At 40.6% G+C, this 11,194-nt stretch overlaps 1 protein-coding gene across 1 annotated transcript; it reads right to left on the reverse strand.

Annotated features, from left to right (window-relative positions):
* Positions 1-953: 953 nt before the first annotated feature.
* Positions 954-4,142, reverse strand: LOC6579852 (protein windbeutel). Its single transcript, XM_002005689.4, has 3 exons — positions 3,932-4,142; positions 2,081-2,345; positions 954-1,966 (listed from the first exon to the last, which is right to left on the reverse strand). The coding sequence occupies exon 3, from the start codon at positions 1,845-1,847 to the stop codon at positions 1,068-1,070; it is 780 nt and encodes a 259-aa protein (XP_002005725.1). The 5' UTR covers positions 1,848-1,966; positions 2,081-2,345; positions 3,932-4,142; the 3' UTR covers positions 954-1,067.
* Positions 4,143-11,194: the final 7,052 nt, after the last annotated feature.

Genomic DNA, 11,194 nt, shown 5'->3' on the forward strand with positions numbered 1-11,194 from the left:
CAACAACAACAGCGGCAACAAAAACACAATTTTACTGCAGCGTTTGCTGTTGCTGCTGCTGCGGGCCCCAACAGCACACAAAAAAAGCAACAACAAATAAATATGGCTGCCCAGCAGCGCAGCGTGCACAAAAGAGCAAACTCCAAAAGAAAACAACAGCAACAGCAAAAGCAACAAAAACTCATATTAAAGTGAAAATGAGCGATAACAACGCAAACATACAAACAGACACACAAGCACACTCACACACACACACGCACACATACAGCTGAGGTCGCGCTGCTCCAAGTGAGGGAAAAAAACTGCAAGCGAACGCGGCCATAATGCGCTTTTGCTTTAGCCTCTGCTTCGCCATTGTTGCGATCGTCGCATGAGTGCGAAGAGCGCGGCCCGATGAAGCTCGCAAGCACATAAACACACACACACATGCATATGCATAGTCTTTATCATGCAGCATGCATACATACACGCATGTAAACATACATATATCGGCAGCCTGCAAATGTCGCTCAATTGAACAATCTTACATTTTTGTAATAACAATTATAAAAGGCTTGTTAAGCTTTACATTCATTATGCATTAATTAAGTTTAATTAATGTATTTTAATGTGCACTTTGCACAATTACGAGCTAGCTCGTCTTCTCTCTCTCTCTCTCTCTTGCTCTCTTTTATTCCCAGCCTATTGGCTGCTCTCACGCTGCTGCATAAGGGATATTTTGTTATGGGAATTTCCCCACCGCATTTAAACAGCTGTTGCATACTTTTCAGCGCATTTTAAATTATACAAATAAGTGCATACTCCTAGGATGCAAGGAGAAAACGAATTTATTAAAATATATGGCGAAAAATCTAAATAAGATTTTACTAAATAATATATTCGTTGCTGTCCAGCTATAAGCAGACAGCGCCTGGTCCTCGTTGCTATGGCAAACAGTTAAACAAAACAAATACTTTGGTTTTTGGTAACAGTTAGGTTTTAATGTACACAATTGGGTGCCTATTTTATGTTTAAGAAGTATGCATTTTGGTACTTTCTCTAGGAAGATAATTGTCTAGTTGTGAGATTTACAGCTCTGCCTTGGCCTTCTCTGGCGCTGCTTTGGTTAACTTGTGCACACGGAAGGCGTCCAGAATGTTGAGCCGGTGCTGCAGCTCCAACTTTTTGGCAGCCGTCACCTTGCCCGCCTTGAGGCGCTGCAATCGTTTGGTCTCCTCCTCGACAAAGCTGTAGCCAAGCTCATTGATTTTTTGCATATAGACCAGATACACCTTGGCGTTCTGCTGCTCATTGAACTTGTTGCTCAATTCCTGTGCCTTCGCCTGCAGCTCCTTGATCAATGCCAGCTGCTCGTCATGCGGCCGGTTGGCATAGTTCTTGAGGGCCTCGTTGAACTCCTTCAGGCAGCCATCGCAGCCAATGTAGAGCGGCGTATTGCTGCTCACAAACGTCTTCAGATTGTCGAGCGTAACATCCAGATGGGCTGGAAATTTGACAAACTCATCGACGTTGCCCTTGAACAGGAAAATGCCGGGAAATTGTTTTTCATTCAGCTTGAAACGCTCGCCCAGCGCCTTGTTCTCCTGCTCGCCGTAGTCCTTGATGCCCACGGTGGCCACCAGCAGCTCGGCCGTTACCTTGTGCGCCGCCTTCGAAAACTCCGCGAACGCCTCATGCTTCTCCCCATACGGAAAGGCAATATCGAATTTGACCAGCGCATAGGGAAAGCGCACAATGGTCTTGTCAAAGTTGATCTCATCCAAGTCCACGCAGCCACCGCACGCAATGGCCAAAGTGCGGCGGGTCAGCAAAGCTGCCAGCAGCATCGTCAGCAGAAGTTTCAGCATTTCGTTAAGTTTTCTTTTTCTTTTACTTCTTTTATTTCTTCTTTTACTGTCTCTGTTTCGGTTTCTGTTTTTTGCACAGTTAAAACCTTGACCCGACTCTGGTTGTTGCTGTTTAGCGACTGTTGACAATGGCAGAAGAACAAAGTTAAGAGCGAGAGCTCACAGCTCGCGACTTTTCGCTGAAGTCAACAGAAGTGTTTTGGTTGCTATAGCCACGCGGCCAGCTCTCTCACCTGCCTAACAGTTGTTTGCTTCTCTCGCTCTTCCTCTCTCTCTCTCTCTCTCTTTTCCTCTGCTTCTCTCTGGCGATCAAGTTGAACGACTTTTGAACACGTCAGTGTAAGCCAAGCCGCTGAGTTCTAGCCGAGTTCTCTTTCTGCGTACAAAACCGGCTAATGCTTGCCTTTGGCTTCTGCTTTACGTTTCTCTCTGGGTTCTGCCTGTGTGCTCAGCTTGCTGTTGTTGGCTTGTTCTCCAGTCGATCTTATGTAATGCCAGCTACAAAACAAATAATGTAAATGCATAATAAATCATATACGTGGTTTATTTAACCGATTCGATCAGATTGGAAAAGCCATTTGGCAAAATGATTTCAGTTCTGCTTCAGTTGGCCCAAACTGATTAGCCATCAGGCAGAGCAGTTGGCCAATCGAGCGATTCCACACACACGCACACACACACACATGAATTTTGTGGTGCGTAATTTCAATGCTGTCATTGCTGAATGTCATTAGAGCTGCACATGTGTGTGTGTGTGTGTGACAGGGGCAGGACAGGGGCTAACGGAAGTTGTAATTTGCAATTGGCCGAAATGGAAACACCTGCACAGAGACCAAAAAAAAAAAAAAAACTCTGTCGAGCGAAGCGAGGCGAGGGGCAGAAAAAGTGACCAAAAACCAAAAAAAGAAAAAGTAAGCAACTAACCCCATTATGAGGATTGTCTCTCTGTGAGGGGTGAGGGGTGAGCAGTGTGGAGGGGGCACGGGAAACTAGCATTTGCCACACACAATTTTCATTAGAACGAAATTGAAATTTTCCTAATACAGCACAGAGACTGACCTCGTTCCTCGTGGCCCTTACAACCCCCTCCCCCTCTGTTCTCCCTTGCTCTTTACCAACCAATTCTCCGCCTACTTTTGCGTTACTTCTTCCACCTGATAATGGACATTTTCGGCAATTGTCAATTAATAATTCATGTGCGCGGTACACACATGCCACGAGCACGCCCCCCTCCGCCCCCCTGCCCAACCCTAACGAAGCCAAATGGCTAGAACAGTTTGGTTTGGTTTCTCATTTGCGGTTTCGTTTGTTCATTTGCGGCAGCTCGGAAAATTGACCAGTCGGACACGCAATTCGGAAAAACATTTCGAGCTTCACACGATCGATATATATATATATGTGTGTGTGTGTGTGAGTGGATGTGTGGGGGGCTATTAAATTATCTTTTGATGGGTGGGCGTGCCCGTTGGGTGGCTCAAGTGCAAAGCTAATATGCGCAATATCACGAAAAGAGAGAGAGAGAGAGGGAGAGAGAGAGAGTCAGAGAGTGAGGCATACGTCTGTGGGGCCTGATGGGGATCCGGATCGAAATCTGTAGCCGACCATGCGTGCATATGCCGTCAATTGTCCGTCAGCCGACAAAGGCTTGACTCGAATTGCCATTGGCATTGTTCAGCGCCGCGGCCCATTAGTATTAGCCATATTGGCCCTGGTCGAGCCTCGGCCACTATTTGATTTGGACTAGCAAAAAGCCCCAAAAAAAAAAAAAAATGGGCAGATAGACAGAGAAAAAAGGGCAACAAGGACTCGGCAGTTGCCTGTGTACACAGTCGGTTTGCTCTTCATACATTATGCAATCGCTGGCCAGGCAATTTGTTAAGTACACCCCAAGGTGGGACAGGGAGGGGGCTAGGGAAAAGGGGCAAGGACTTCGTAGTGCGCTAAAACGCATAATTTGTGTTAAGCTTCATGGCTAACTAGATGTCCTTTGCCGCTCGCTGGACAGCCGTGACGAGCCTTTAACTACAATATTTTTAACACTCTCCCTCACATACCAACACACACACACACGCACATCGTCTCACCTGCAATACGTCATTGTTATCCTTCGGGCTAATTGCTAAAGCGCCACAGCTCAAAATCCTTGTGACATTTAAATGATATAGACGCAGTTTGGCTTGCAGCTCTTACCTAACGAGCCATCGGCCTCAAAAATAACTGTTTATATTTAGATATCTATTTTCTGCTCTATAAAATGTAAAGCTCGAGTCAGATTTAACAGCTGCGCGCCTACTTAACTGTGCTTAGGTCATTTCGGGTGACAAATGATCTGTCAATTTCGAAATAAATGAACATTCATCAAAACAGAATTAGGATTTACTAAAAACAAAAACAATATGATATTATGAAATAATGAATGAATGAAATTATTCTATCTAATAGGTCTTTACGCAATTTCTTAGTAGTTCGGTTAATAAACTATTATTAATACTTAAATCTATAAAACTTTCATTTCCCATTAATATTTAATACTTTTCCGATCTGTCAAGTCTGATCTTGTCATACCATATATCATATCATATTGTAGCATATCCTTATGAACTACTACACATATCATATTATAAGATGCTATTTTGATTTCATACACATATTATATCATATATCATATCATGTCATATCATATCATACCATATCATATCATATAATATCATATATATCATATCATATCCTATCATATCATACCGTATCATATCATATATCATATCATATCATATAATATCATATATATCATATCATACCGTATCATATCATATATCATATCATGTCATATCATATCATATCATACCATATCATATAATATCATTCAATCAACATCATCTGCAAACTAGATCGATAATTATGGATCTATGGATTATATCATGGTAATTGTAGTATTTATAAATCCCAGCTCTCAAATTATGATAAATATGGCTATTATCTCTATACGCCAAACCTATTTTAGGCGATCTGTAGATACAGCTCTAATTGTACGATTGCGAAATGTAAACTAGAAACTGTATGCAAAGTTTTATTAGGTGAAGCCATCAAAATATAGTCCAAATTGGAACCTCATATTTATATATCATATCCAAATGCCTTCAGTCTTACTCAAAAGCAATTTACGCCCGTTACCACCCTCGCCTATATCACATCTAAAGTTTCTTTAGCAATTAGTTGCATAGAACCTCTTGAAATATAAATGCATATTTGCCATTGAGTAAAGTTCGACACAATTCAACTGGCTTTGAATGCAAAACTCTTTTTGCTCGACTATTTGTTAAACTAAAAGCATTTTCAGCATTAACATTGTTTACACTGTGTGTGTGTGTGTGTGTGTGTGTGTGTGCTCACATGTGAAGCATTAATAATATAAATTGTTCGACCATAACCTTTTTGTACTGTACGGGAGAGGGGGGAGGGGGTGAACTGGAGGTGAACTGGTAATAATACTCGTAACACAATGACCTTTATTATGCGAAATGGAAATAAACGGAATGCGCTCGCTGGGGGTATGCGATGTCCTATCTTATGGCCGGGACTAGACCAAACGACATTTGCTTGATAAGAGCGCAAATTCGGAGCGCAGTGAACGCAATCTTAGCGACAAATCTAACGATTACCACATGACATTTTCTCTATTGTCTATACATGTATGTGTGTATGTATGTATGTATATGTATATTGGCCAATACAAAACTAATCGTTTCGACTGCGTCACGGCAATTGCCTGGGAGCAGTAGCTGCCCTCCACTTGCTCCATTTCCTTCACCTGCTTTTCGTTTTTTTTTTTTTTGGCAGCGTCAACCTAATTATGTGGGGGAGACACTGCACGGGACTCCAGCTCCTGTAGGGTTCCGTTTAGTCCAGTTCGACTATGAATATTTCATGCTTCCTGTATGCCAAAGTCATGCAACTATAAGTTTCTTATATGCGATATATGCGAGACATATATAGATCGTACCTAATGCACGCATTGAATTTCTCATAAAGTTTTCCATGGCTCAGCTTGGAATCTATTGCAAAGTGGGTAAAGAGGGTATGCTGGTCTTACTAAGATGTATGTAACTGTTAGAAAGGGGTATGTTTAATCTGAAATATACATATTATATTACTTCTATTCATATAGAATAGAGTCAAGCCATGATCTCAGAGCAAATTATTACTAGAGACAAGTAAGATCGTCTATAGAATACCTCCCCAATCTAGTAATGGCTCATAATAAATCAGTCAGCATACTTATATTAATTAGTCTTAAGGACATATAGGATCTGCTATAGCATACATAGTACTTGTCCATTCCATAAAATCTTTCAATTTCGATATCCAACTTCATTCAATTCAATGTTGATCAACTTTTGCTATTAATGATTTTCCATTTCCATGAAGAGGTTTCGGTATTAAACTTTGTTGAGCATTATTATCTACAAAACATATAGATTTCCAGTATATTTTAATATGGCCTCGATAAGCTTTATCGACATCTATGAAATAGATCGATGCATCAATATCATGAACTTTATCAATAGGATTTTATTGCACTTTATATATGTAATAATGTAATATTATAATAATATAAAATACAATATATATATTTTAGATATAATATTTATATATATACATATCGATAATTGTGTTATTAGATTAAATTTAACTAATGCCATATATAAGACCTTATAATACATTAATAAGACTTGCATATTTACTTAAGATTTCTCCCTTATCAAACACAAGTTTCTCCATTTGTCGGCATAAATCTCGATTCAAGGTAGCAGCAACATAAAAATTTGACAGGGTATATTATAGTTGTGCACTTTCTGCCTAGATTTTTTTTTTTTTTTTTTTTGTGAGAAATTCATAGTCCACTAGCACTTGTGCGTTTTTAAAGGTCATCAAAGTTTTATATATTGTGTGGCATAATTCCATAAATGGGCCATGAAAGTCTTCACCTGACTCCTGACTCCTGGCGTCTGAGGTCTGACCATATGGCTAAGCCTCCATCTGTGGCCCAGTAATTCGCATGGCCGAATTCAAATTTGGTATCAAACATAATTGGAATTTATTGAAAATGCGTTTCGATTCGGAAAAACTGCCTCGATTTCCACCCTTTATCGGCCATGGGCGTTGAAAATTGACTTTTAACAATAGCTAGAGCATTGGCTACTGCGGGGGGAGGGAGGGAAGGGATGGGTGAGCTGCTGGCAGAGGTCATCGAAAGGCCGGTGTGCGTCTGTGTGTGTGCTTGTGTGTGTGTGTGTGTGTGTGGATTTGTTTTCATGTGTTTATGGCTTTTCATTTGCATTTATTGCCATTTTTATATGAACGAATATCATCTTTGGCAATTGGAAGTGTTTAGCGCAAATTTGTTTTCAATATTTTTGGATGCCAGCTATAAACCGAAATGGAAATGGACTTTCCGATTCGATTTGCTACGGTCAGTTTTGTTAGGCCGCTCAATTTGATTGCAAAATTCAGTTGATTTCTTTTATGCGAAATGCGTGCGTTGCATACAAGAGCGAAAGAGAGAGGGAGAGAGTTGTCCTCGAGCTGACTTTGAAGCGAAATGGACATTTGAAATGGAAATGCCAGCTAGAGCTGAGCGGGTGCCAAGACTAATGAATGTCGTGGCTAATTATGTGCCAGTTAGGCAGTTAATTACGCCTGTTTCAATATTTGTTGAGGAGACGTTTGCCTCGACTTCAGCTCAAATCAAATATTCTTCATATGTCACACACACACACACACACACATAGGCGTCCTCCTTAGACCACTTTCACTGTCAATCAAATGTGCCGCCAGCCGTTGCCTCTAATGATAATTTTCTTAAGCGATTGACCAACAATTTCATTCCATTCCATTTGTGCCCATATGAGCTCACTTGGCCCGCACTAAGGTCCATTAAAATATGGTCGAGTAATTAGCCAAAAATGTTCCTCAACGGGCAGCGAGAGGTTTGAGTGAACTCTTAACTAAACTACAGTCAAATCAACCCAGGACAGACAGTCATTACTGTGAAGCGTCTAATTAAAGTCCTCCGAGCGTCTAATATATGGCCTTTCTATTGGGGTACTAAACAAGTACAAGAAAATAACTAATAATATGTCTAGATATTTATTTTACAGGGGACCAAGAAAAGTTTGTTCAAAATATTTTATTTTTGCATTTTTGAAGTTATGTTCATAAAATTGTTTGATATTCCAGTGTGGGCTTAGGCATATGGCTTAAAAATATTATAAATATAAATCAAGCATTTGTTTTTAAATGTAGTCTGCTTACCTTTTTGTATAATTCTATATATTGTGTGTTTAAAAATTGTTTAATTTAAATTGGAATTGTTCTTTAAAAAAAAATATAGTAAAAGTTTTCTATGTTTAAAAAATGTTTTGCTACTTTTAAAGTTCTATAAATATATTTATATACATTTAGTATATATAATAAATTAAAAAAAAAAAAAATATATTAAAAATTTGCTATGTTTAAACATTTTTCTGCTACTTTTAAAGTTCTATAAATATATTTATACACATTTAGTATATATAATAAATTTAAAAAAAATATATATTAAAAACTTGCTATGTTTAAAAAATTTTCTGCTACTTTTAAAGTTCTATAAATATATTTTTTTCGGTCGACTGCATTTAAAAATTGGATTAAAATTATTAAAACTAAGAAAATAGGGAGATATTTACGCACCAATATACCTCAATTCCTTTCATCCGATCATGAGGCGTTGGATTATCGCTTGGACTCAGTCAAACAGCAGGGGAAATAAGCGGCGTATAACAGTTTTTGGCGCTTTTCTTTTGGCGCATGCGTTGCTCCAAGCGAGAGCGCGAATTTCCAATGCGACGGCCAACGTTGGTGGAGCGCATTTGTTTACAAACAATTGAAAGCAGGCCAAAGAGCGTGGAGCCTTTACTCATCCACTCACCCAATCAACCAACCACCAACCCACCCAACCACCCACTCACCCACTCGCTCTCTCATTCGCTGCTGCTGCTGCTGTTGCACTATTGTTGGCATGCAAATGCTTGCCAATTGCTTGGCTCCACTTGTTGCTGGATGCGGGCAGCATGTGGTGCATGTGGCAATTACTTAGTCCCGTGGGCGGACGAACAGCCACTAAAACAAAACTTAAAAAAAAAGGAAAGGCGCGCACAGACAGACATGCAAATTGCTGTTTCATGAAACTGAAATAAGCGTACGTCCTGTCACGCCTCCACAGAGTCCGCAACTGCTCTCTCCCTCGCCCTCTCTCTCTCTCTCCCTCTCTAACTGCCCATGTTTTCAAGCGTGACATGTTGCAAAAGTGTTGGGGAGGGGTGGCGATTTGCCGCTTAACATTCTTTTTCGCTTTGCCAATGCCCGCCCCCCTGCCAACGCCCCCCTCACTTGGGCTTTTGTTTTATAACATTTTAGCGCAAATTGCCATCAAATCTAATTGGCAATGTCGCGACAGTGTCCGAGTCGAAAATTGTGGGGCCAACGATTTGGTTGTGATTTTATTTTGCACTGATTTCGTTTGACATGGGAAAGGGAGAAGGGAACTATAGGACTCTGCTATATATATACATATATATAGTATTGTCATGCGAATCTTATTATCTCTTAGATTTATATATACCATTATCTCTCTTCAGGTTGCCTGAATACTTGACGTATTGATAAGGCTGTCGGATCCAACAGAATATATATGAGTTCTTTATAAGTTCTCAAGGAACTTTGTCTATAGGAATGAAACGTTGTGGGTGGTGTGTGGGTGGAGCTAATAGCGCACATGCGAAATAGTTTGAAAATTTGATGCAATAGTCGGGCCGAACTTTGGTGGCTTTTAGAAATTTTGTTGCCTGACCTCAGTGACATGCAATATGCAGGAGTTTGAAAAACAATAACAAAAAATAAAAGAGGAAATATTCGCAAGAGGATATTTCCACGCGCATTTAAAAATTCATGAGCAGAAAGCACTCAGCGCTGTGGCCGCGGTTATCGTGTCCGTGGTCTTGTGCACTACGTGGACACATGACCGGACAATAGCTGAGGGTGGGCGTGTACGTGTGTGTGTGTGTGTGGTCACTGGCATTGCAATTCTTGGCAGGCTCAGCTGCACCACCAATCGACCAACCCACCTGACAGCTGGGCGAGTGGGGCGCGGCGAGGGGACGGAGCTCCACCTCTTTGAGTGATGCATTGACCGCAGGCAAGGGTGCAGAATTTCAACGCCTCGCATTTGAAGTTTTATCGGCCATGGAACGCTTTATATCTAAACTATGAATCAATGCATTAGTCAGTCACCTTGTATGCTCCACTTTAATTACGGCTTTTTTATGCTATCCCCCCTAACAGACCCCAAACCGGACCCCATTGCATTTAATCGTTTGCTGACATTTTTTTGCATGTTGTGGCCACAATTTAAAAATTGCATACAACAGGAAAACGCAGAAAGTAAAAGAAAACGGGTCGAGTTGGGAGGGCACGACTAAGAGATACCCTGAATATAGAGTTCATATAAGATTTGAGTATATTTTATGTGCTATATTTATTTATTTAATTAGCTAAGCTCATTCTACTACTGCATTACTACCAAGTACCTGTCCTCAGCTTCCAACAGGTAAAGTCCTGCCTGGATAAGTTTCGCATTCCCGGTTTTTCGCATTCAGCCTGAACCACGTTGATATCCCGCTTAACCGCATTCATTGGGCTTAAGGTATACCAAGTCCAATTGAAATTCCTGCCATGGAACGTAATATTATTAGCAAGTCTCGCCAACCGCCTCTGCCCCCCGCGAACGTTGTGGCCTTTCTGCTGCCATGAACTGCATAAATATTGCATTACAATAATTTGCCTCGTTGTCGCTGGGTCGGCATCAGAAGTTGCGAATTGGATTTCATGTTAATGCAATGTCCTTATCGCTCAACGTGTCCTGCTCGTGGCTACCCAAGGGGCAGGGGTAGAGCCGCAGGGGTAGAGCCAAATGGGTTCATTTGTTTTCGTTTTGCCGCGAAGTTGTAAATTGAAAATGGGTAAACAGGGTATAAAAGGGCGGCAGGAGGTATGCTCCTATGCATAAAGTATATTCTTAAATTGGATTAATCAATGTCCTAGAAACTTATTGATCTGGAATTCTAGACTCCTTTGAGATGGAGACTTGCAATTGTATAGCTAGTTTAACTCAAATAATTGGAGAATTAATTGCTTAATGTGAACTCGACTTGGTTTGATTGATTCAGTTTTTTGAGCATAGATTCCAGACCTATTTATGAGGAGTTCCTCTACAAGCCCAATTTCAGGGTACAGGGTATATCCTAGCCAGC

Source organism: Drosophila mojavensis, unplaced genomic scaffold, assembly GCF_018153725.1.
Source record: "Drosophila mojavensis isolate 15081-1352.22 unplaced genomic scaffold, ASM1815372v1 contig_80, whole genome shotgun sequence".
Lineage (NCBI taxonomy): Eukaryota > Metazoa > Arthropoda > Insecta > Diptera > Drosophilidae > Drosophila > Drosophila mojavensis.